This window comes from Cydia amplana, chromosome 13, assembly GCF_948474715.1.
Source record: "Cydia amplana chromosome 13, ilCydAmpl1.1, whole genome shotgun sequence".
NCBI lineage: Eukaryota > Metazoa > Arthropoda > Insecta > Lepidoptera > Tortricidae > Cydia > Cydia amplana.
Genome location: NC_086081.1, coordinates 2,885,776 through 2,912,513, shown reverse-complemented (window position 1 = coordinate 2,912,513; position 26,738 = coordinate 2,885,776). Strand labels below are relative to the sequence as shown.

Below are 26,738 nucleotides of genomic sequence, written 5' to 3'. Positions count from 1 at the left end.
TCATTAATATATTACTTAGTAAATTTGTGTAAAATGCCATATATTGTTTATTTATTCTACCCACGTCTTTTGGATGATATAATGCATGCCTAAATGCATTGCACACATATAAATTTACAGCATGCTGTTTTGTTTATTGTTTTACCTAGTTCAAACCGAATTGCAATTCCACGTAATGTTGGCTAACATGCAGACAAATAAATTAACCTCAACCGTAACGTAACGTGCTAACCAATTAACTGCCTGTGTTAAATAACACTTGCAATAACAGAACGCAAATGCACGCATACCGCAAATGTATCAGGGGTCTATAACCGCGAAAATCGAAGTTCGCAAATTGCGGGGATCTTTATCTTTTACTCCAATGAAGGCGTAATTAGAGTGACAGAGACAGATGCCCGATGCTCGCTATTTGCGAACTTCGATGTTCGCGGTTATAACCCCCAGAATACTTGCTTAATTTCATATTATTCGATAACCTTGCAAACTTCAGTTTTATTTCACAAAATACAATGTCGATTTTCCAATAATGCAATTTAGCAAAAGACGTCGAAGTCAATACTCAATAAATCGCTTAGGTTAAAAGCGCAGCATTAATTTTGTTCAGTAAACCTCGGGTTGGTGAAAAATCGAAACGCAAAACGAGTAAAAATTATCGAATATTTTAACGAGTATGAACAGTTCGCGAATTTATTGTTTAACGGTTTTCATGTTATTTTGTATGCGCGCGGTGAATTTTTTGCACGAATATCGATAGTGCGATATTTAAGTGTGCATAAATATATCGTAACTTTTCGGCCAGCGGGCGCAGCATGGTTCCATTTTTATCGCCTGTCACTATGCCCGTCACTTTTGCACTTACATCCTCGTTAGAACGTGACAGGCAGGGTGACAAGCGATAAAAATGCGACAATGATGCGCCCGCTGAAAGGACAAAAAATTCTATATTTTTTTGTATAGGAATCAAATTTTCCATAAAAAGCTTCCTTTGTTTCCTGTGAAATTTCAGAGAACTTCCTCCTCAACTTCTTCCTCAACTTGAACATCTACAGCGTGTCACAAAAATAGTGGGAATCCACTTCCCTTTTATGGCTCCTCTACACGATGGGTCAACGCCGGCCACTCCAAGGGACGCATTTATGCGTTAGAGGGAGCAAGTGATATTGCTATCTCATTCTACCGCATGGCTGCGTCCCTTGGAGTGGCCAGTGCTGGCTCATCGTGTAGAGGAGCCATTACACGATATGGAATATGCCCTTGAACGGATCCCCTCTATTTTTGTTGCACCTTGTTTCATTAGCAATTTAGCACATTCACTTTTTAGAGTACGGTCAGACATATTAAAATCATTATTAAATGGATAGTACAGTTTATTTGCCCCACAGACAAGACATCCTCTAATTGAGATTAGTAGCGCTACCCCCTCTGCCACAAATATACGGTAGTTTTACTCCATTTTCGAGTCAAAGTGTCTTTGTGTGACGTCCGTCTCTTTGAACGGACCAATCACGGCACGGGACTCGCTCACCTCGTCCCCCGCACCCCAGTATTTTTGCCAGCATCGGTTTCATGAAATAATTGCTCTAAACTCCGTCTAGAGGATTCCTAGTCTAAGATTTGCCCTATCTACCTACGTTTGCCGCCATTTTTCCGGTCACAGATGACACACATTCTCCGCCATAGACGTCCTATCTTCGAGCGCCGGACATGTCGGACATGTCCCGCACAAAGGCTGACAGCCTGACGTGGGGAAGCCTATAGTCTGTGCTTCGCTGCTTATTGATAGTAATGTTGCTTTGTGGCTATTATAAATAGGAAATAAGATAGGAATACAGGTGTCTACGGGACGGGAGCGATAGAGATAGTGGGTGGCATGTGTGATACAAGATATAAGTAAATATTCTATACTAGCTTTTGACCGCGACTTCGTCTGCGTGGAATACGTAATTTGGGTACCTTACTTTTTAAACAAATCTGCTTTTTGTTCATCCTTCTTTTCATCCCCAAATTGGTTCACTCTATAAATTTCCACCCCATTTTTTACACCCTGACTAAAGACATGATTTTGGTGAAAAAACTATTATACGAGGGGTGTTCAAAATATTCTCGGTATGAGAATGAAAACAAACAAGTACGAAAAGTTTGATATTTTTATTTTTCAATATACTCCCCCCCTATGTTCATACACTTAAAAGATCGATCAATTATTATTTTTAATCCCTCGTAAAAATATTTTTTATCTTTCGTGTAAAAATGCTCCTCCACTGCCGCCTTCAATGCTTCATCGTCAGAAAATTTATTTCCACGCAGATCCTTTTTAAGATTGGGGAGCAAAAAGAAGTCGCTGGGAGCTAAGTCCGGACTATACGGTGGGTGAGTAACAGTTTTAAACCCACATTCAACAATAGCTGCCTTGGCAATATGAGCAGTATGGACGGGGGCGTTGTCATGCAGAAGCAGAATACCTTTGGTTAACTTTCCTCGCCTCTTTTCTTTAATTACATCCTTTAATTGACGTAGAATGTTAGCGTAGTACTGTCCTGTGATATTTACACCTTTTTCTTTATAATCGATTAGTAATACTCCTTCACAATCCCAAAATATCGTGGCCATGACCTTGCCAGCTGAAGGGATGACCTTGAACTTCTTGGGATGAGCTGAACCCTTAATGTGCCACTGCATGGACTCTTGTTTACTCTCTGGGTCATAATGATGAACCCAGGTTTCATCTCCAGTAACTATTCTTTGCAGCACCTCATCAGGATTTTCACCGCACAGGTCAATAAAATCGGAACAACAAGCTACACGCATGTCTTTTTGAAGCCGAGTCAGCATTCGCGGAACCCATCTTGCACTTACTTTTGACATATTAAGATGGTCATGTATAATATCATGTACGGTACCAATAGAGAGATTGGTTACTTGTGCTATAGATTTTACCTTCACTCGACCATCTTCCAATATAAGTTTTTCCACTTTATCAATATTTTCTTGTGAAGTAGCTACTACAGGCCGGCCAGGTCTAGGGTCATCTTCAATACTCTCCCTTCCGCGTTTAAACTCGCTTGACCACTTTTGAATGGTAGATAAAGAAGGAGCAGACTCACGGTAAACACAATCCATTTCCTCTTTTATGGTTTTTTGATTTTTACCCTGTTTTGTCAAGAATTTTATCACGCATCGATGTTCTAATTTAGTTAACATTGTCAATTCGCACATGATGTTCATGTTTGTTCAGCAATTTCAGAAAAACAAAAGACTATCTGGGTTCGAATTATACTTTTTTTTAATGTCAATGAATAAACCTTAGCGGCCAGTAACGAAAGAAATTTTAGAAGAGGTCGTAAGATATCAATACCGAGAATATTTTGAACGCCCCTCGTATATCCTTTCCACAGCTCAAACTATCCGCATACCAAGTTTCATCTAAATCGGTTCAGCGGTTATTGATTCCCCATACAAATTTGCACCCCCCTTTCACCCCCTTGAGGAGTGAGTTCTGGGATAAAAAGTATACTATGGCCTTTCTCGGAACTCAAAGTATCTGTATACCATTCAACTAAATCGGTTCGATTGTGGACCATACAGTTAAAATACAATTTACACAGAAAATTTAAAACTGAAGACGTAATCAATTAACACGAAGCTAAATATATAGCCGGGTAAAAATACCTACATCAGTTATTCGGGTTATTAAAATGAAAAGGTGGTTTCGTGGTCAATTTGTAAATAAATTCCCACCTAAAAATCGTATGCATTTAATTTGTTCCTCTAGCAGGAAGTGTTTTCATTCGTTCCATTCACCCGGAACAATTGAATGGGAGCAATCCATCGATAGTTCATAAATTTGCGGTTTGCGGACCGCTTAACCGCTTTTTATTTGTTCAATGCGATCGTTCGAACGTTTTTGAATTTAAAAATTGGAATAGGAATAATAGGATTTAGCCGTTGTTACTGGCTGAAAAATTATCGTAAAAGTTACATGTAGTGTAATGTTTGAAAATACTGTAGGTACGTAAATCTTTTAAATGTAGGTATGTGTAAATCTAATCAATATACTTAAACATGCCTGCAGAATAGGTTTAGTTACCTAAATATAAATTATTGCTAAGCAGTACAAACTAAAATAAGAAAGGCACCCTGAAATAAAAATCTATAGTTTAAATCATGGATCGTTACCATTACTTATAAAAATAAAAAAATATCCCCGACATTCGCATGTATTTGTTTTCGTAAGGTTAGCAGCATAAAATCCAAAAATATACTTATACATAGTATGTATATATAAATATAGATTAATTTTAATTTTATTTGCTATTGGTTTTTAGTTTTATTTAGATAAGTTAGTTTTTTTAATTACCTGTAAATGATCTTGATATTAATAAATTTGAGTGTTCTTTTACATTGACAACCAAGATACCGGATTTGAATATCGGTTTGAAAATATTACCGGCATTCAATCCTTGGTTTAAATTAAACTTCTTAACCATTAATTATACAAAGGCTGCCTTTCTGATTGAATAAACACAAGCAATGATCAGCCATATAGGTAATGATCATTTACACAACGATTACGAAGTCGTAAAATAACTATTGAATGAGTATTAACTTTCTATGACTTTCACGGGGTCTCCGCCTGTCACGTCGTGCCTTGTCCATACAAACGGTACATATAGTTCCGCAAGTCTTAGATAATCAATACACCTTATAAAACAAAGTCCCCCGCCGCGTCTGTCTGTTTGTATGTTTGTTCGCGGTAAACTCAAAAACTACTGAACGGATTTTCATGCGGCTTTCACCTATCAATAGAGTGATTATTGAGGAAGATTTAGGTGTATAATTTGTTAACTCGTGCGACGCCGGGCCAGGTCGCTAGTCGCATTATATGACATTTTTAGGGTTCCGTAGCCAAATGGCAAAAAACGGAACCCTTATAGATTCGTCATGTCTGTCTGTCTGTCTGTCTGTCTGTCCGTCTGTGTGTCCGTCCGTATGTCACAGCCACTTTTCTCCGAAACTATAAGAACTATACTGTTGAAACTTGGTAAGTAGATGTATTCTGTGAACCGCATTAAGATTTTAACACAAAAATAGAAAAAAAACAATAAATTTTTGGGGTTCCCCATACTTCGAACTGAAACTCAAAAATTTTTTTTTCATCAAACCCATACGTGTGGGGTATCTATGGATAGGTCTTCAAAAATGATATTGAGGTTTCTAATATCATTTTTTTCTAAACTGAATAGTTTGCGCGAGAGACACTTCCAAAGTGGTAAAATGTGTGTCCCCCCCCCTGTAACTTCTAAAATAAGAGAATGATAAAACTAAAAAAAATATATGATGTACATTACCATGTAAACTTCCACCGAAAATTGGTTTGAACGAGATCTAGTAAGTAGTTTTTTTTTATACGTCATAAATCGCCTAAATACGGAACCCTTCATGGGCGAGTCCGACTCGCACTTGGCCGCTTTTACATTTAGGTATACTTGCCATTGCCCGTGACGTTGTGCGTAGAACTTAAGTATTCAATTTAAAACTTCTTAGTGGAGCTCTATATCTATAACATTTGAATAATATAAGCGTGGTCTACCACTATTTCATATATTTCCTACATAATTGCACATTTATTTTTCGTTGTTAATAATGCGTAAAAGCAGGAAATCAAGAAGATGGTAGAATATTCAACCTTCTTCTTGAAGAAGGCATGATTTGTACCTAATCATAGTTATTGTTATTGAAGATTCAGTGTCCACATTTATTATAAAAAGTAAACCTATCGCTATAACTGGTGCCTAACGAGGCATTTTATTTAGTACATAGCATAATAAAATAAAAATCAAAACGTTTTATTATGATATTCACTAATATAAAAACCAAAAACCGGCCAAGTGCGAGTCGGACTCGCGCACGGAGGGTTCCGCACCATCAACAAAAAATAGAGCAAAAAAATCGTATTTGTTGTATGGGAGCCCCCCTTAAATATTTATTTTATTTTATTTTTAGTATTTGTTGTTATAGCGGCAACAGAGTTACATCATTTGTGAAAATTTTAACTGTCTAGCTATCGCGGTTCATGAGATACAGACGGACGGACGGACGGACGGACGGACAGCGAAGTCTTAGTAATAGGGTCCCGTTTTTTACCCTTTGGGTACGGAACCCTAAAAAGAGGAAAATAGATCATCTCTGGAAGTTGCCCAAAACCGTTTGAGTTGTTATTAGATCTCGTAACGAAGTCTTGTCAACCCTAGCGCTGGCTTACGATAATTGTATTGGGCTGGCGACTCGCGAGGCCCGTAATCCACCTTAGACGATGGAAACTTTATGTAGGGTTGCCAACTTGATGCATATTATAAGGAGATTTTTTTGTAGTAAATATAAATAATTAAATAAATATGTTGAGGATAATCTTACACAGCGATTTGTAACACACTTTTCCACCTGAGTAACATAACAAAGCGCGTTTTCGGTTAATAACTAAGTATAACTAAGAATATTCTACGTTTTATTGGAACGGTGCGAAGTCGGTGGAGGGAGAAGTGGCGCTGATTGCCACGAAAACAGGTAATCTTATGGAATGTCTCACATTAGTACTAGCGGCAGCCGCTTGAACTAATTTAACTCCATAAGATTTAACGTAGTAAACCCGACAAAATGAGGGCAGCACCAGTCGTGCTCCTAGTGAATAGCTTGAGAAAATTGCCCATAGTATTCTGAAACTTTCTCAAAAATTACACAACTCTAAATATTAGCTACCTATAGTTAGTCAGACCAAGCCAACTCTGCATGGCATTTAAAATAAAGTGTGGCTATGTCATAATTAATGTCAAATTTCTATGAAAACACGACTTTTGACTCTCCCGCACTTCTATTGAAATCGACGCATCGTTAGCTTGGTCGGACTCTAGAAACTAGTTAGTGAAAAATCTCCATTCATTTGTTTCGTACACAACACAAACATGGGCAAGCCGTAAAGCGGGGTGTCCATGTCCACACCCACAACCTGTTGGAAAGTCCTGTGTCCCGCTGACTCGCGCCCCGTGGTCACACTAGTAGCGTTATTTTTATTTGCGCCGAAATTGGGAATATTCCCCTTTTGGGTCGTGGTGAAAATTAGGAGCGGAGAGCGGGTGGATTATTTTAATATAAATATAAAAAAATAGAGGTACCTATGTAATGTTCGTAAAAACAAATGATAGACAGATCATCAAGTGAGAAGAGTCTTGGCATCATGACAATAATGTCAATAGTTAAATAGGTTTTCGACAGTAATGTCATAGAAGATCTCTGTCTGTAGTCAGTTAGTTGGATTGGAGTAGAATGAATGTTCAGACAATCATTGAATTTATGTAATACATACTACCTTATTCCTAATTATCAAAACATTTTGAAAAATACTGACACAAATGTTACCTAACCTAAGAGTCATATTGATAAAGTACATTCTTATACTCAGTAGCGTTAACGTCTAGATTAACAACACAGCTAATCCAGGCACTTAGTACAATCGCCATCAGAAATACTAGAAACTCAATTTTTACTCCGTTAAAACTTAATCTTACATCCGCTGATGCCTATAACTTGGACCACAATATATGTCTCGCCCCAGGAAGTCTCAAAACGATTATTGGCTATACTGCTTACACCAAATGCTATATACGAATCGGATATTCGCGGCGGTTCCGCCATTTTATTGGGCATCATGCAGGGTTCCGTAATCATCTGTTTATTTAACAATGCTCCCTTTACACGCGTTTATTTCGTTTACGGGATTGGGGAAATGGTGTATTTGGAAAGTGCAAATGGTATTGTTATCAGTATCACTACTTTTGGTAGCACATATTATCTCTATTATTTCGATATTTTTCATTATTATCTCGATTATATTCCTATCAGTGCGCGCTTTTTGAGTGGTTACGATGATTTGCCGTTATAGTTGGGGAGCCGACGATGCTAAATGTGTAGTTACTCGAGCGTCGTACAGACCTATTGGAATCGAAATACATACATATTAGATGATAAGAAGAAAAAAAGTTATATAAAGTTTCTTTTCCAGTAGCCGGAAAGCGTCTACAATTTTTTTTTAATTTCGGGAGGTTGGTGGAGGGTTAAAAAATCGTTAAGCAGTTTGTGGGTTTGGTCGTTTTTGTCCACGTTAATGCTATATTTTTTCTATAACTTAATATAACACTCTTATTTGTAGGCATTTTCTTAATCTGACGAACACAAGTTTGACGCCAAATTTTTACATTGTAACCGTCAGATTAAGGAAATGCGTGCAAATAATTATCAGATTTGGTAATAGCACAATTATAGCGTTAATTTGGACTAATATGACCAAATCCACAATCTGCTTAACAATTTGTTGAACCCCCCCACCAACCAAGGGCTCAACATAGATGGCTAAAAGGGGTAAAGGTAGACTACACGGGGTAGAAAGATATCACTCGGATATCGGGGGGGGGGAGAGAGGTTTATGTATAGGTAATTTGTTAACCCGTGAACCCGTTTGTGAAGCCGGGGCGGGTCGCTAGTCCCTAGTGTTTGATAAATAGCAATGACCACTATCTCCACCGCTTATGCTTTAAGACTAGGGTTAGACCTAGACTGGTTATGATGGATTTTGTCAAACAAGAATGTTTTATATATCTTATATATCTAAGATCCTATCTCCTCCCTAGTCCACAGCCAGCTTATTAGCCGGCTATGCTAGCCTCCCGCCATTTGTTTGTCAAGCAAAGATATAGCTGGTCAAGCAGATCTTGTCAGTAGAAAAAGGCAGCAAATTTAAATAATGTAGGCGCGAAGGGATATCTCCCTATAGAAAATTTTAATATCGCGCCTTTTTTAGTGACAAGATTTGCTTGACCAGCTTTATCTCAAAATCCGCTATCGCTTATGCCTTACTCCGCCCTATTCCCGTGCTTATTGGCCGGTTGTAGCCGCCATTTGTTTGACAATGCTCTCTCATTGGACGGGCGTTAGCTATTCTTTATTCAAATTGCGCCCGATCTAATCGAATTAGTTCTAATTTTCTGCGTTTATTTCTGCATTGCAATTATTTCACATAAATATATTATAATGTTAAAGCATCCTATTATGTAATTCTGAAACATAGTATAGTACATATGTAGGTAGGTCATAGAGGACGTAAAGTCAGCTGCAGAGATAGTTGGACACCCCTGCATACAAATTTATATGCAGGGGGGTCAGTTATCTTACTTATCTCTGCAACAGACTGTACCTACAAATAATATGTCCATACATATTAGTGTAGTCGTGTGTGGATGGATGTTCGTAGGTACTAGGTAAGGTACCTATAAAGGATCTTGAAAAAAAAAAAACCACCAAGCTCGTAGGCTTCGTTTTTGACAATAACAAACTTGTGGGATTTTGTCAATCTGTGTAAGAATGTCCTATAATATTTATTTATTTATTTATGCTCTTCCTCTACCGTTACCTTTACTATCATCTACTTAACTTACCTATTTTCTTCCGGAAAGAAAAAATATATCGGGATATAGTATATGTTACGAAAAGTCACGTGACTATTTCCATACATTAAAGTGTCGGTTGGAATTTTCTAACAATAATTAATCTCGAACAAATATCGCTAATTTATCAAAAAACGTTTAGGTACGCAACCATAAAGTTGAAAGTTTCAAGGCGTTACAACTTAAAACGCTTAAAACGCTCTAATGATGACCCAATATTATATTGGACTAGCGACCCGCCCCGGCTTCGCACGGGTTAACAAATTATACATAAACCTTCCTCTTGAATCACTCTATGTATTAAAACAAGCAACAACGGTTGCACTTCGGGAGTGCCGATAGAAGTGAAAACTCACCTCACTATGTTACCGACGCCCGGTAACACGATACATACGTTTAGCGGAGGTATTCTATTTCTTTATTATATATTATTATCATTGTCAAATAAGATCACACTTTTTCATTGACATGTTTAATAGTCAAAATATACTTTATTCATGTAGGCCTAGCAACAAGCACTTATGAATCGTAACATACTTAATTTATCTTAAGCTAAATATTACAGCAATTTATTGATGTTATTATTCCATAAGAATATTGGATTATTATACAAATCAAATTTAACACAAATTTAAGAATTTCACAAAAGGATCGTCAAACATGAAAAAAAATTGTATAAAAAGTACTAGTCTAGAATGTTTCTAGAATAAAATCTAAATGTCAAATAAATAAATAAAAAACACAAAAGAAGTACATACATCGGAATATCAATTTCCTCATCATATACTGCCATGACAACGTCAAATTATTTGAACATAGGTAAAGAGTCTTGAAAAGGAGTCCGCAACATAAATGTCAAATAACATTGAGTTTTTCTTTATTGATTTAAATGCCATTTAAATTATGAGTGGCCACCTTACGGGGCTTACGGTCACGTGATCGCCTTACGCTCTCGAGTTTATCATTTTTTCCCCACCTCAAAAAGTGCCCAGCGCAGCTAAAGAAGTTTTCACTTGAAAAATCCGCATCCAAATTCGTTGCGTAGTTTTAAAGATCTAAGCATACATAGGGACAGACAGACAGCGGGAAGCGACATTGTTTTATAATATGTAGTGATGAGATCCCACTTGACCCAACACACCTGTTCACAAGACGACGATAAGAAAGGAAACGTCTACCTGCGCGCGCGCACGGACGCGTGACGTCACGCTAGCTGCGGCTTATGTAACGGCTTTTATAATTTCAAATCACTTTTTTATTCCAGTTGCGGTGGTGCATTGTTTCGTACTGGAGTTATTAGCCAAGTTTACTTAATTCTTTAGATGAACCAGTGTAAATTTGAATTCAGAATACAGGGTGTTTTTTCAACTCTCTTAGAGTTTAATTTGTAGGTAAAATATGTAACCTATGAGACTATGACGGTATTTATAAAGCATAAACGAGTATTCACTAATAAAAGTAGTTTATTTTATTTATTTTGTTATTATTAATACATGAAATAAACTTATAATCTAATACAGTTCCCTGCAAAACTGTTTGCACAGTTTGACTGCAGTTTCATATACCTGTTATACTTAATCCATTTGAATTCCGAAATTTTCTGTGGTACAGTCAGTTATTTTTAGCGTTTTCGGAATCGGAATTGCTTCCATTGTAAAAACCGTTCAGATGACCTACATATTCAATATTCACAAATAAAATCAATAGGTAGTATAGGGATCAAATATATGTAACATATACAAAACGAATAGAAACTACAGAAATGAATAATAAAAATTACGTTGTCAAAAAATTTCAAAGAATATTTTTCTCACGTTCTCACTTACATCGGCCATTGAACTGAAACAAAACGTACTACATAATTATCTTCAAAATATTCTCATTTGGCTTTGATACACCAACGCTAACGTTCGTTTAAATTATCAACAATATGCACAGACTGTGCAGCACAGTAAAAAAAAAATTGTGGACATTTTTTGTGCCACCCTGTATAGGGTAGGGATACTAGGGATCAAGGTATACTGGGTGGCATAGAAAACGGGTTGACGAATAGACACAGCTCACCGTGCGGTTTTGCGTGAGACCTTTATTGCAGACTGCTTGGGTAACTGTTAAACTGCAACGTCTGCAACTTTACTGTGCTACTGTGCAATTAAGTGCTTTTAAATAAGTTTTTTCATTAAAACTTGTCCTTCATTAAAGCTCTCTGCTTAGCCTTAAGGTTGACTGGTAGAGAATGCCTTATGGCATAAAGTCCGCCTTTTGTACCTACTATAAAGTTTTTCTTTTGTGCAATAAAGATTAAACAAATAAATAAATAAATGTTGGAATTTAACACCAAAGTAGGTATTATTTTGTACAACAAGACTGAATCGCGTATTTAAGTTTTAAGACTAAACTAAACCTAAACCTTCCTCAAGAATCACTCTATTGATAGGTGAAAACCGCATGAAAATGCATCCAGTCGTTTTTGAGTTTATCGCGAACATACATACACAATACACACAAACAGACAGACGCAGCGGGGGACTTTGTTTTATAAGGTGAAGTATGTAAGTAAGTAAATCATTTATTCTGCCTAAAATGTGGTGCATAAGTTGATTATATACATGAAACACAGGAATTACACAAAGTGTAGTGGTTATACATATATATTTCAAGACCTGACTTAAAATAGAATCGTCTGTCCTATAAGTCCGACATGTAAATTAGAACAGTACGCGACAAGCCGTAGCAGCATTTGTCAGGTTTCCTACGTGTAGGTGTCAGGTGTTATCAGCTTTTCTATATTTTACTACAGTGTACTAGGGTGCTGTGTTGTTCGATTGGTAATAAATTTACGTTATAGCTTGAACACGGAATATACTGTCTACTACCTACTGTTTATAACTTGAAGTATACCCTTTTGAACATTTCGTAGTATTGGTGATGATAATCATGATTCTTCTTTGGCCATAATGAATATTATTTTTCTGACAAGCAATCTCTAATTTAACTTAGTTTTGACTTATATTCGTTGGTTTAAATCTGAAGCCCAGAAGCGAGTCTAAGTAGGTATACATACCTAAAATATTACCTATTCCTTCATTCATTAGTCATAACTATTACCTACTAATTATAGACTTATCTGAGAAAAAAACGTATTGCGTGTAATATATAATTTGACATACCAGAGTGAAAATTGTAAAATAGTTTATTTTTTACTTTAGTAGATTCAATACAAACTTTATTTTAACCTGTTTTGCGTCATGTTAAATCTTAAAGTATCACTTATTCGATAGTTTGTTTCTAAGCCATACAAATAAATTAAACTTCCAACAAATGTTTAACGTGCAACATACATGTTTCAGACCGCGGCGCCGCTCGGGCTCGAGCATCGTGGTGCTGGGCGCCGAGGACGAGAAGCGACCGCCGCCGGATGACGACAAAGACATGCTTACTATGCTGTCCCTCTCCGCAGACACCGGTTAGTATACAACCTGTATATAACCTGTAGGTATACACCCTGTATATACACTGTATACAGAGTGACTCCCCGGACGAGAAGCGACCGCCGCCGGATGACGACAAAGACATGCTTACTATGCTGTCCCTCTCCGCAGACACCGGTTAGTATACACCCTGTATATAACCTGTAGATATACATCCTGTATATACACTGTATACACCCTGTATATACACTGTATACAGAGTGGCTCCCCGGACGAGAAGCGACCGCCGCCGGGTGACGACAAAGACATGCTTACTATGCTGTCCCTCTCCGCAGACACTGGTTAGTATACGCCCTGTATATAACCTGTAGGTATACACCCTGTATATACACTGTATACAGAGTGGCTCCCCGGACGAGAAGCGACCGCCGCCGGGTGACGACAAAGACATGCTTACTATGCTGTCCCTCTCCGCAGACACTGGTTAGTATACGCCCTGTATATAACCTGTAGGTATACACCCTGTATATACACTGTATACAGAGTGGCTCCCTGGACGAGAAGCGACCGCCGCCGGATGACTACAAAGACATGCTTACTATGCTGTCCCTCTCCGCAGACACCGGTTAGTATACATCCTGTATATAACCTGTAGGTATACATCCTGTATATACACTGTATACACCCTGTATATACACTGTATACAGAGTGGCTCCCCGGACGAGAAGCGACCGCCGCCGGGTGACGACAAAGACATGCTTACTATGCTGTCCCTCTCCGCAGACACTGGTTAGTATACGCCCTGTATATAACCTGTAGGTATACACCCTGTATATACACTGTATACAGAGTGGCTCCCCGGCCGAGAAGCGACCGCCGCCGGATGACGACAAAGACATGCTTACTATGCTGTCCCTCTCCACAGACACCGGTTAGTATACATCCTGTATATAACATGTAGGTATACAGCCTGTCTATACACTGTATGTATACAGCCTGTATATACAGAGTGGCTCCCCGGACGAGAAGTGGCCGCCGCTGGATGACGTCAATCACATGCTTTAGGTACTATTCTGTCCCTCTCCGGAGACATGTACCTATAAAAACCTGTATACAACCTGTACGCGGGCTCAGCACGGTTCCATTTTTATCGACTATCACTATGCCCGTCACTTTCACACTTACATACTTGTTAGAACGTGACAGCCATGGTGATAAACGATAAAAATGCGACCGTGCTACTAGGGCTGGACGCGCCGCACAATGGATAGACATGGCGTTCAAAGACTATACCCCCGGTTTAAACTCTCGCGCGAGCCACGAGACGAGCCGCGAGCCGCGCCACGAGACGAGAGTGTAAGCGGTGGGCTCGCGGCTCGTCTCGTGGCTCGCAAGCTCGTCGAGCTAATATAATTTAAACACTAACGGCACGGCATAAGGTTTATAACCGAATGACAAGCCGAACGCGAGTGTAAACGGTGGACTCGCGTCTCGTGGCGCGGCTCGCGGCTCGTCTCGTGGCTCGCGCGAGAGTTTAAACCGGGAGTAAGAAAATACAGCTCATCAAATATTATTCCACTGTATTCTGTATTGTAACATTAGTAACATTACAAATCAGTTCTCGAAAAGCAATTCAGTTATAATTTTTTGTGCGTCAACTAATCATTACCTTGGCTGACCTCATCGAAACAATGGGACAAAAAATTCGGCAGTCGCTTCTTGAAAGGTCCTTTCATTGTTGTACCATTTGCTTAAAGTTTTTGTATGACTATGACTACATTAACTAGTGGTTAGTCTTATAAAAAAATATTGTAATCAATCGTACTAATTTATTTTGTAATGAACTAAAATTACTTGAAATTAGATTGTACTGATGATTAGGTATTTTAGTTATTTATTGTCTGTGTAGATTTATACGAATAGCAACCGCATTTTTGAAATTAGTTGTTGCTGACAGTCAACAACTACATAATTTCAAATAACAAAATACAAATAACAACAACAATAGCAACACCAATAACAACCATAATAAACACAGGAGAATAAAATCTAGAGATCAAGGTAAAACATTCAAAAAAATCTGGATTGAGTTGGAAGAGGCCTTGACCCAAAGAGGGGTTCATCACTAAGCAGAAGGAAATAATTATATAAACACATACAAATGTAAACCAAACTTAGTATGAATAAATTGAACCCCCTGAGCGTTGGGAGGAGCTCTTGCTGAAAGAAAGTCATCTTGGCGTTCTACCATCCATAACGGTGTTAGAATATTTGAAGATAACCGCTTCACAAGCTTAGACATAAAACGCCAGTTACGAAAAGAAATACCTAAGCCCTCCTACGTGTACACACACGGTCAACGCAGCTGGCCAACTTTATTGTCACGCGTGCAACAAAGTGTTTAAGACCAAGTTCGGCCTGGCCAGCCACATTAGGGCTCACGCTAGAGAACGTCCATTATTTAGGGTCGCCGTCATCAAAAACGATGAGGACTATATGAATAAATTGCTTTATGCGAATGACAATATTGCCAAGTCCTCCTAAACCATACATATTGTCAGTTCTCTCATCTCCCACGAATCGACCTGCAACATTCTAACACGTATGCTCGTAGGGGCGTGGCTCGCCGGTTCACTGGGCGCATTGTGCGCTAATTGTGCCACCGGTCGGGAGCGGCGTTCACATTCCAATAATTTCACATTGATTTGATATTTATATGAATGTTTATTTTCCGTCCGCGACATCTTCGCGTAGAACCGTACAGTGCGACATAAAACAGTAGAAATTAAATAAAATGAAATAAAAAACTTCCATACAAAATTATTGCCATGTATGTTAAGTATTTTACGTCAAAAATGTGACAGTTCCGAAGAAAGTGGCGCCCTCATTTAATTTCTACTCTTTTATGTCGCATTGTAGCTAACCTATCAAACTCTCCTATCTTAACTCCAGACCATTCCATTCCATTTTCACCCCTTGCGGAAAACAAGTTTTCTAATATAATATTTTTAATACAGTAATCTAATGTCCTTCCCAGGTTGTACCAATGTTGTTCATCGTGGAACAAATAATTCACACTTGTAAAAGTTTATCTAAGTGCTTTTGAATTAATAATGTTTTGAACGTTATATACCTACCTACATCCTATCCTAAAGGCATGAGGTGAAATAGATGTCGTAAACTTTTTCTTTAGAATACGACATGTGTTTCAGTTTATAATTTGTATAGATGTAGTAGTGTACTTAAAAACACTGATCAATATAAGTATATAGTAAAATAATTTGATTTGTTCCCATTATTATATTAGTTGAATAGTTACTCCAAGTGCATCTTTCTCGCGCTAATGTTAGTAGGAGTGAGAATGTGAGATGCATAGAGATGGAACATATCATATTATTATCAGATCAGATCTGTAAAGTCCGAATGCCCCGTCGGGTCATTTCTCAGGCCATTTGTCGCCACGAGCCGGTGCTCCCGATAAGCGGGTAACATTAATCATCGCCTGTAAATTTCGGAAACGGAATTAATGTTAATGGTTGTTGAGCCGTGATAGATTGATGCGGATTTATTTGATAATATTTTGGTGATAAAAATCAAAAATTTAGAAGATCAATTATTATTAATAATTATATTCGTTTTTAGTATAAACTTGAGGATTAAAGCCGCATCTTTGTGTTTTGAGGTCCGTAATTTTAACTGGAAAATATACGAAAATGTCTAAATATTATATTCACAGTAGGAACAGATCAAATGTCTGAATCACTGTCTTAATAGGATTACTGTTTTAGGGGTACAAAGCATTCAAGTATTTTATACATACCTACTTTTAAAATTGCGTAACCACATGTTTGATTGAGTTAACAAAAAAAAAACCGGCCAAGTGCGAGTCGGACTCGCGTTCCAAGGGTTCCGTACATTAAGACCGACTCACGCTTGACTGCACATTTCTAATAGGTTTTCCTGTCATCTATAGGTGAAGACCTATTTAGTGTATTTTTTTCTTGCCTATTTTCTTGTATAACTGCTAAACTATTTATCCTAAAATTACAAAAAAATATATATTTGAGATTCTTACAATGAGCTCTTTCATTTGATATGTAACACGATATAGTTTGAAAAACTTTATTTTTTAACTATCTAATTTACCCCCTTAAAAAAATGGCCTCCATATTTAAAATTCATTTATTTACGTTACACCCATCATTGGGTCACAAACTTACATATGTGTGCCAAATTTCAACTTAATTGGTCTAGTAGTTTCGGAGAAAATAGGCTGTACCAGACGGACGAACAGACAGACGAGTAATCCTATTAGGGTTCCGTTTTTTCCTTTTGAGGTACGGAACCCTAAAAACCGGCGAACTTTCACATTTACAATATAGCTTGAATTAACATTATCCGTTATTAATTCCAGGTCCTCACCGCGAGATGGCGGTGGACGTTCCGGACAGCTTCATCGCGCGCAACAAGACGCCGCCCCGCTACCCGCCGCCCCGCCCGCCGCAGGTACGCCTGCGCCCCTCCAGGGACGACGAGACCCTCCTGCTGTCCTCGGGCTCCGGAACCAGCTTCGGTAGCAAGCACTCCGTCCTACAGAGCGCCGTCGACTCCGGACCTAGCTCCCACGGATCCAGCTACAAAAACAACAGCACCATGGAACTGTTATCAGGACCACAGAGCTCAGAGGGATCCGGAACTAGCTTTGGAAGCAAAAAATCAAAAGGCTCATCAGAAACGGCCAAATGCGACTTGCTATCCGACAGAGGATCAGTCGCATCGAACACTACACACACTTTAAGCGACCACAAGATCCAACTTCTCATTTCTAATGGCGACGATTCTTTGCTAGATTGTAGAGAAGGCGTGTCATACTCGGCGCGGACGGATTCTGTGCTCATACGAGAAGCGGTCTACGCGTCTTACAATCTCCCTCCTGGCTTCGACACAACGCCAGTACTTCTCGGGAGGGAGGTGGCGGTGGATGTCCCGGATTCGTTTGTCCAGATTGTGAAAACCACCCCGAAATATCCGGGTACCGTGGACAGACAGAGCTTGCAGGTAACAGGCACTCCACGCATGGTCATTGGTGGATGGTATCATGGGATAGGAACCGATGTAATTGTTAATAATGCACATAATATGCCTATGCGTATGGATAAATGGGAGTCATACATAGATTTTAAAACAAAAGTCGTCACTCCAGTGGACAATAGTTAAGACCTTGACATTGTCTATTAGGAGAGCAGTGAACCTAAATGCTGTGTATGTATGACCCATAAAGAAAGAACTAATCGCTATTGTGATTGCTATTCAAAAACATTGTTAAGCTGCCTTAATTTAACCTTTCATACTGTTTATACAATTACAAATTGTCGTCATACAAATTTAATGTATTATTACACTAGCGACCCGCCCCGGCTTCGCACGGGTTAACAAATTATATATAAACCGTTGCGTAGTTTTAACCTTTTGAACGCCACAGACGGCAATTGACGTCAACGCAAAATCGTGACAACGACGCCAAAGACGGCATTTGCCGTCGATCGTTTTTTGATGAAAATCTACTGAAAAACACCCCTTTTTTAGGTTGGCATTATTTATTCACAAAACTACATTTTACCCCCGTGGCGTCAGTGGCACGGCAAATGGATGCGCCGTTTGGCGTTCAAAAGGTTAAAGATCTAAGCATACATAGGGACAGATAGAGAGCGGGAAGCGACTTTGTTTTATACTATGTAGTGATTCATCAACAAATAATAAATTATGGAAACACTTGATTTGGAGCCGTAATGTGGTCCAGTTTTTTGCATATCAGCGTCTTGGATTGATGCTATCTAAATTATGATTCTTTTTGAAAGGCAATATGTGCAAATTAACAATTATGTCAGTTCCAAAGGTAATATGGATGGGTACTGGTAATAAATAATCAAGATCGGTATTACTAAAATTGGGTATTAACACATAGATTACATCATAAGTGAAAATCTAACACATAATGGAGATGGTTTGATAAATATAGTACTACTCGTATCAGTAAGATATTTTAATTGTGCGATCTAATTTATATAGGTTAAGAACAATGTAGCTGGATGTATAATTAAAATGTCTTACAATAACTGTATCTACTTATACTTATTTCATTTGCACGTAGGTGCAGACACATACTACACATTTTTTTACCATACATATACATAGCTGCAATTTCATTAGTGATTTTGATGACAACAAAAATTGTTAATACTTATAGAAAATATCTGTAGTTTCAGAAATTATACTTAATTACATTTAGGAATCTCATATACATGTAATCAATTAATGCTATGTCACGAAAAATCTTAAGTATAGTTCGCAGTTGAGCATTTTGATGGTTACCTATTACACACTACTTTGTGATTTGTAGTTAAGGTACAAGATTGTGGTTATTAACTTATTACACACTATCTATGGTAAAGCCACATTTACCCTGCAGTAACACTTACCGGTATTGGTCTTAAGTTACCTCAGATTTACCCCCACATACGCCTCTGCGCCACAACTTTGCTGATAACAAGTCCTTTTGCAGTTAGTTCAATATACTTAACGAGCAAGCAGAGCGAGGTATAGGTATTTATTTACATTTGTGGGAAGTGCAAATTACATAAGGAAACAAAAAGTTTAACTACACTACCACTATCAGTTACAAGTATAAGTATCCGGAAACTATAGCTTAGTTTATATATGCCCAAAAATCAAATTGATTGACTAACGTGTACCTACCTATGCGATTCACAGAAACATTAAATAATCTAAATTTTCAAGTGTTGTCAATGTGTGTCGTCGTATTCCTTATCGATTAAGGTGAAATTATATATAGATGCTTTTTAATACAATAATAGTATTACGATTGTAGAACATTAATTTTAAAACTCGCTTTTATTCTAATTCGCTCGTCATAATATGTAAAATTAAACCATAAATAAACTGAGTATTTGACTAAACAGTATTTCTAATGACGCGTCTGTCTTAGTTTTATTATTACTACTCTAAATTAAAATGCTTTAGTTTGTCATACCTAAAACTGCACAATGATTAATAGAATTACCGTCAATCGATCACTCTCATCTCACGATTGACGTCACGAAATTAATTACGAATCCATTGAATCATCGTCATTAATCATGCTTTACTGCACAGCTCTCTGTCCGCGGCGTGATGATATTGTCATTACTAATGACAGTTTACATTTTTATGTCAAAGCTGGCCTGGCTCCAATTTTGCTAACTTGACAATTGTCGCTTTACTATTATTAACATACATTTCTGCATATATTAAAATATGATTATATCGAGTCTCTCGCGAATTTATTGTGTTGTCTTTATTTCTTAATTTTATTAGGTAGGTACCAGATAAGCAGTGGTGGGTGATGGATATGACGTCTGACTTTCAATCCGGAGGTCGCGGGTTCAAATCCTGGCAACTTATGTACTAAATATCATTTGATATTTACCACTAGCTTTTCGGTGAAGGAAAACATCGCGAGGAAACCTGTATACATCTGCGAAGAAATTCAAAGGTGTATCTGAAGTCCCCAATCCGCATTGGGCTAGCGTGGGGACTATAGCCCAAGCCCTCTCGCGCATGAGAGGAGGCCTGTGCCCAGCAGTAGGACGTATATAGGCTGAATTATTCATTATTTAATTATTATTACCAGATATCCACGACCAAGACCAGTGTAATGGCTCCTCTACACGATGGGCCAGCGCCGGCCACTCCAAGGGACGCAGCCATACCGCAGAATGAGAGCAACATCACTTGCTCCCTCTAACGCATAAATGCGTCCCTTGGAGTGGCCGGCGCTGGCCCATCGTGTAGAGGAGCCATAACCTACATCGAAAGTTCTGAAATAAAGATCTTGGGAAGACCCGATACAATTACCTATGTTTTAATATGTGTTCAAAACGCGAAAGTTATAAATATGATACATTTCTACGTAAAAAAATAAAACTAAAAACCTCTAGCTTTAATCCTTACGAATTAGTTTAAAGAAAATGTACAGTGAAAAGTGACTAATATCAAGGTGGCAAAGCTGAGGCTTGAAATCGTTAATAAACTTTGGCAAATCAAAATTTAATTCGGGATTTTTGCGCAATTTATTTCTAATTATACTTGGTCAACCAGATCTTGACAGTAGAAAAAGGCGGCAAATTTGAAAAATGTAGGCGCGAAGGGATATCGTCCCATAGAAAATTTGAATTTCGCGCCTTTTTTTACTGACAAGATTTGGTTGACCAGCTATATTTGGGAGATTATATTTGACTAACCCATGACTCTTTGTATATTCCTGGTAAAAAAACTTATGGTAGATATAACTTAGTTTCTAGTATTAACGAAATATTTTTTTCAGATATATAACGAGGGTTTTATCTATATAAGTGCATGTTATTTTATTAAGATGGGATTATTATATCTGCTTCATATGAATGTGCAAGATACTGTTAAGTATAAGGGGGGAAAGCATGTTAAAAAATAAAAAGTACACTTACGAGCAATAATATCTGGCCAATTTGTCCATTTTTGTTGCTCGTGGGCGTATGTGATAGCTATGCATAAATGTTTTATCTAAATAGTATTCATTAATATTAGTGTCAAACTATTAGGTACCTTAATTTACCGCGGGTGTGACTACTTTTGTTCAAAAGTTTTTTTAAATTATGAAGTCTTTAGACTTCCTATTTTTCATACAAAATAAATAAATATTGTCATTAACCTTTTTGACGCTAATGACCGATATATCCGCACCGTAGGTTCAACGCCAAAGACCGATTCATAGGTCACAGACCACAGATCAACATAGACCTACGTGCATATGCATAAAGTTCAATTTCAGTTTTGACACTTCGGTGACGTGGCGTCAGCGTGACAGCTTTTGTGTTTGACACGGCGTCGAAAAGGTTAAAAGTCGCTGAACAAATTTTGGTCAGTGTCCTGAATACAGCCTACAGTTAAATTTTAAATTTTTTGCTCGTATAAGGCCACACCCTGTATACGAGTAAGTAGACCTAATGATTAGTTCTGTTTAATAAGTTATAACCGTAAACTCACGCATTATTTCTCTAATTACCAGTCTTAAATTATAAATTCATCCATGTTATGATAATTTCTAATCTACCAGTCAGGTTTTAAATTGAAGAGACTAATACGAACCGTGATAGCTAGACTAATATAAATATGGTAATTAATTATTATAATTTGGGTATTTAACTAACATAAACTGTACACAATGTTAAGTAATTAATTAGTATGTATAAGATCTTTTGACACACGGTTTATGCTAAAAATAATTCTTAAGGTAACATTCGGTTGGTGACAGTTGTCACTGTGACTGCTGTCACGTTGTACCGGGCGATGTCAGGCTGTCTTTGTCTTTCCCCCTTATTCGTAAACGCGCTACAAACTTCAATTAGCTAATAATCGTTTGTTCTTATCTGTCATTTTGACTTATGTATTTGTAAGAAAGGGATAAAACATAATTTAACTAATTCAGGCCCGCAAAGTTTTATGATTAAGGGGGTTTGTCTTTATACAGCGGATAAAATGAGTGGAGATGAGGAGACATGCGGGAATCAACCAATAGGGAGTATTACTGCAATGTTTTGCCGCCAGAGTGCAGCACTAGCGCGTTTCGTAAACCATAGAGTAACTTATACATACTCTGCCTAAAACTGTTTTTTGACAAGTTTTCACAGACAATAAAATATGACATTGATACATCAAGGCGGTTTGTTTACAAAGGGCCTACCGGGAAACTCGAAATCGAAACTCTGCTATCTGCCTCTTTATCCCTCGAATATGCAAGAGTGATAGAGAGGATAGATAACAAAATTTCGATTCTCTCGTTTGCGGTAGACCCTTAGATTGTGACGGATTGTGGAAGTGGCGCCCCCTACGCAGAGTTTAGCGTAATATTTCCTATACCATTTTGTTGTAATCTACACTGCTTTTCCACTCCGCTGGATTACGACCAATAGGTAAAGTGTAAATCTTTTCAACTGAGCTAGTTTACTCAAAGAGTCTCAAGAATACAATGCCATTGAGTGGTAAACCACAAATTAGGATAACTACCACGTAGTCAAAAGCAGATTATAACCGCCTTGAAATGTTAGTATCTAATGTATCTATACTAATCTATAGATTAACAACACAATAGACTACAAAGTACACTAACTAAATAATGGCTAACATAACTTTTTTTGCATTTTGCACCAGACTACTTCCCTGTCGTGGCTAAGGTGGATATGACTTTACAAAAGATTGAATATGATATATTATTATCTTTTTAGACCATTTAAACCCTATTCGACAAGGAATAAGGTTAAAAATTCAATATACATGCAATGTACTTGTAACTTATTTTGGTAAGTAAACCAGTTGGCGCCTACGAGAACAAAAGCAGATAATAGCATTGTAATAAAACAATGTCATTGTTAGTACAGGTAAGTGAACAAGCTCAGTTCAAAAAAATTGTACTATACTATTGGTTGATTCCAGGGATGTTGCGGATGCAGATTTTTTGACATCCGCGGATGCGGATGCGGATGCGGATATTTAAAGGCTCACATCCGCGGATGCGGATGCGGATGTCAAGATTAGGTACTTAGAAAACGTCAAATATTACATTTTAAATATTTTTTTATTAAAAATTAACGAAATGTTTAGTATTTGAGCAAGAATATAGGTGCGTTATATTTAATAAACGGTAACTTCTCCGACTTTTCTGGAGCTAGACGATTTCGTTATAGGTAATGACGAAATTACCTAGCACTTACGCCGCCGCTAAGACGTTCCTGTACTGACTTGTTCGACATCCGCATCCGCATAAGCTCCGCATTGATTTTATGCGGATGCGGATGCAGATGCGGATGTTGAAAATAATGCGGAAGTTTTGCGGATGCGGATGCGGATGTTCGCAACATCCCTGGTTGATTCCCACACGTCTCCTCTCATCTCCGCTCATCTCTACCTCAGTGGGAAGGCAGCCTGACTCTGATAAGTTGCGATGATGTCGTTGCCGCATTAATGGCTCCTCTACACGATGGGCCAGCGCCAGCCACTCCAAGGGACGCATTTATGCGTTAGAGGGAGCAAGTGATATTGCTATCTCATTCTACTGCATGGCTGCGTCCCTTGGAGTGGCCGGCGCTGGCCCATCGTGTAGAGGAGCCATAACACATTCATTGCCACCCAGCCAAACAAGACATCCGCTCCAGGCCACAAAAAATCTTCATATAAAGGTGTAGTACCACGATCCCGACTATCGGGTCGTCCGGCCTAGGAACAAAATCATAAAATACCCGATAGTCGGGTTTTCGGCGCTGAATGTGTTAATGTCGCAATTAGCAAATTATCCGACACTCATTTTATTCTTTACGCAACTAATGCGGCTGCAGTTGCCAACCGAAAGTCACCTTTAAGGCACAGCACAGCGTGTTGTAGAAGTGAACGATGTATTAGGGTATTTTCACTTAAACTGTCGTTCAATAGAACTTGCTAACTATGTATATACAAACCGCCGTACTAAAATTGACACGGAATGTCAATTTACTAGTAACTTTTGTTTACGTAGTTAGCAAGTTCTATTGAATGACACTTTAAATCTGTACCTTTTTCGAAAATTCATCATCTTTTGGGTTATTTCTACTCAGAATCATGACGACTATTGTTTAAAAATAAAAAAAATGAGTCCCAAGTAATGTTCAGTTTTGTAACTCATTTTCACATACATTTTGCATGAACCGTTACAAAATTGACACCCAAAATTTGTATTTAAACTGGGGACACTTTTTTCTTTGTCTCATTCAATAATACTCGTGATTCTGAGTTAAATAACCCAAAATTTGATAGTATTCCGAAAAAAAGTAAATGGTACCATTTTTTTGAAAACCCATATTATACAGATCTTTAATAGATACAGCTTGCGTGACACGTGCGTGCACGGCTCAAACATTTATGCGCACGTGCACGTATGCGTATACGCAGTACAAGCAGTCGGTGTGCTCTGGCCTTTATGGTTAACGGCAAATTTGCTATGTTAGATTTTATCCAAACTGAAAGTTGATTGTTGATATTCTTATCTTGCAGTTGGTGATGCAAAATGCCTTAACGCGTTGTCTAATGGCTTCATTAGTATTTTCTGGAGTTTGCCAACATAGTACAGTCGTGGTACAGTCGCCATCAGATATATCGGAGCTGCCAAGGTGGTCAAAAATACCTGAACACGCACCTTAGCGGCCTGACAATAGAGTCGTGTTAAGATATTTGTGACTCTAAAGTTTTTCCTGTCTTTGAAAAGTTCCATACCTTCTGCACGATGAGAATTTCGAAGTACTTACCTACAGTCTGTATCAAATCAGATAACCATACTAGCATCTGTCACGACTGCTATTACGTATGCAAAAGTTTGTACACTTGTAAAGTTTTACTTAAGTAAGTAGGGACAACGCTATTTGTTATAACGATATTCCTCTCTCATTCTGTCGTACAGCTGTGTCCCTACTTACGTAAGTACATAGACTAGGAATCCTCTAGACGGAGTTTAGAGCAATTATTTCATGAAACCGATGCTGCCAAAAATACGGGGGTGCGGGGGGACGAGGTGAGCGAATCCCGTGCCGTGATTGGTCCGTTCAAAGACACGGACCAATCACGGCACGGGATTGAGTCGAAGATGGAGTAAAACTACCGTATAAGTGGCAGAGGGGGTAGCGTTACTATGCTCAGTCTAGAGGATGTGTTGTCTGTGCGTAAGTAAAACTTACAAGTGTATTAACTTACTTACTTGGGTCTAAGATCATGTTCCTAATACTGGATGCATAGATACTAGATTGAATTAAAAATATTTAAATGCAAAATACAACCTTACACCACGATCTTACAGTTCATTTTCCCGCAGCAGGTGAACGGCACCGCGAAGACAGCCGCCCCCGCCATCCCCCCGCGCGAGGCGCCCCGCGACGCACCCCCGCGGCCGCCCGCACACGATGTCACTAAAGAGCAGATGGAGTCTATCAAGAAATATCAGGTTAGAACCTTAGACATGAAACAATATATATATTATATTAATATATAAGGAACTAAAGGAAGGAAGGGTAGCGCTGGTGGCCTAGCGGTAAGAGCGTGCGACTTGCAATCCGGGGGTCGCGGGTTCGAACTCCGGCTCGTACCAATGAGTTTTTCGGAACTTATGTACGAAATATCGTTTTCACCTCAGCAGCTCGAACAAGGGTACTTTGCTACTTAAAAACAGTGAGCAAAATCGCATTTTGCTCACTGAGTGAGACAAAATGACATTCAAGTGACCTTAATATTCAAATGTCATTTCAACATGCGGGGTCTAATACAAGTTCGAAATACTTGGATTTTATTATCTCTGTCCCTTTCACGACGTTAGCAAAAAGAAAGAGACAAAAAAAATTTCAAACGACATTCAACGGTATATTGACGGTTTATAATAGACCCCCGAAAAACGTCAGAACGCATCGTTCCAAAACACATACAAGTATGAATTCTTAATATGTAATTAATGAAAATAAAGTTTCAGATTTGATAAAAACTGATAAAAACACTATATTTTACGTAATTTATTGTACGATTAAAATAATGAACTCAAAAAATACACAGTATATCACGTAAAATAAATAATTATACTTTTAAGAATCTCTACAATAGTTTACAAATAGTAAGTATCCGTAATTAGGACCGTATCTTACTATGTTTTTTTTTACAAAAAAAAAGTTGCCGATTCAAATGTCAATCAATTGATGGTCGTTGTTTT

The 26,738-nt window shown here is 38.1% G+C and overlaps 1 protein-coding gene across 5 annotated transcripts in view; it reads left to right on the top strand.

Annotated features, from left to right (window-relative positions):
* Window positions 1-26,738, top strand: part of LOC134653330 (protein PALS1) — a 190,151-nt gene that overhangs the window by 76,774 nt on the left and 86,639 nt on the right. For 4 of the 5 annotated variants that reach the window (XM_063508658.1, XM_063508659.1, XM_063508661.1 and 1 more), the window contains 3 exons: window positions 12,848-12,963; window positions 17,343-17,986; window positions 25,857-25,985. In XM_063508658.1, coding sequence (XP_063364728.1) covers window positions 12,848-12,963; window positions 17,343-17,986; window positions 25,857-25,985 — 889 coding nt within the window. The remainder of the gene's footprint in view (window positions 1-12,847; window positions 12,964-17,342; window positions 17,987-25,856; window positions 25,986-26,738) is intronic. The other variant, XM_063508662.1, reaches the window with a different exon arrangement.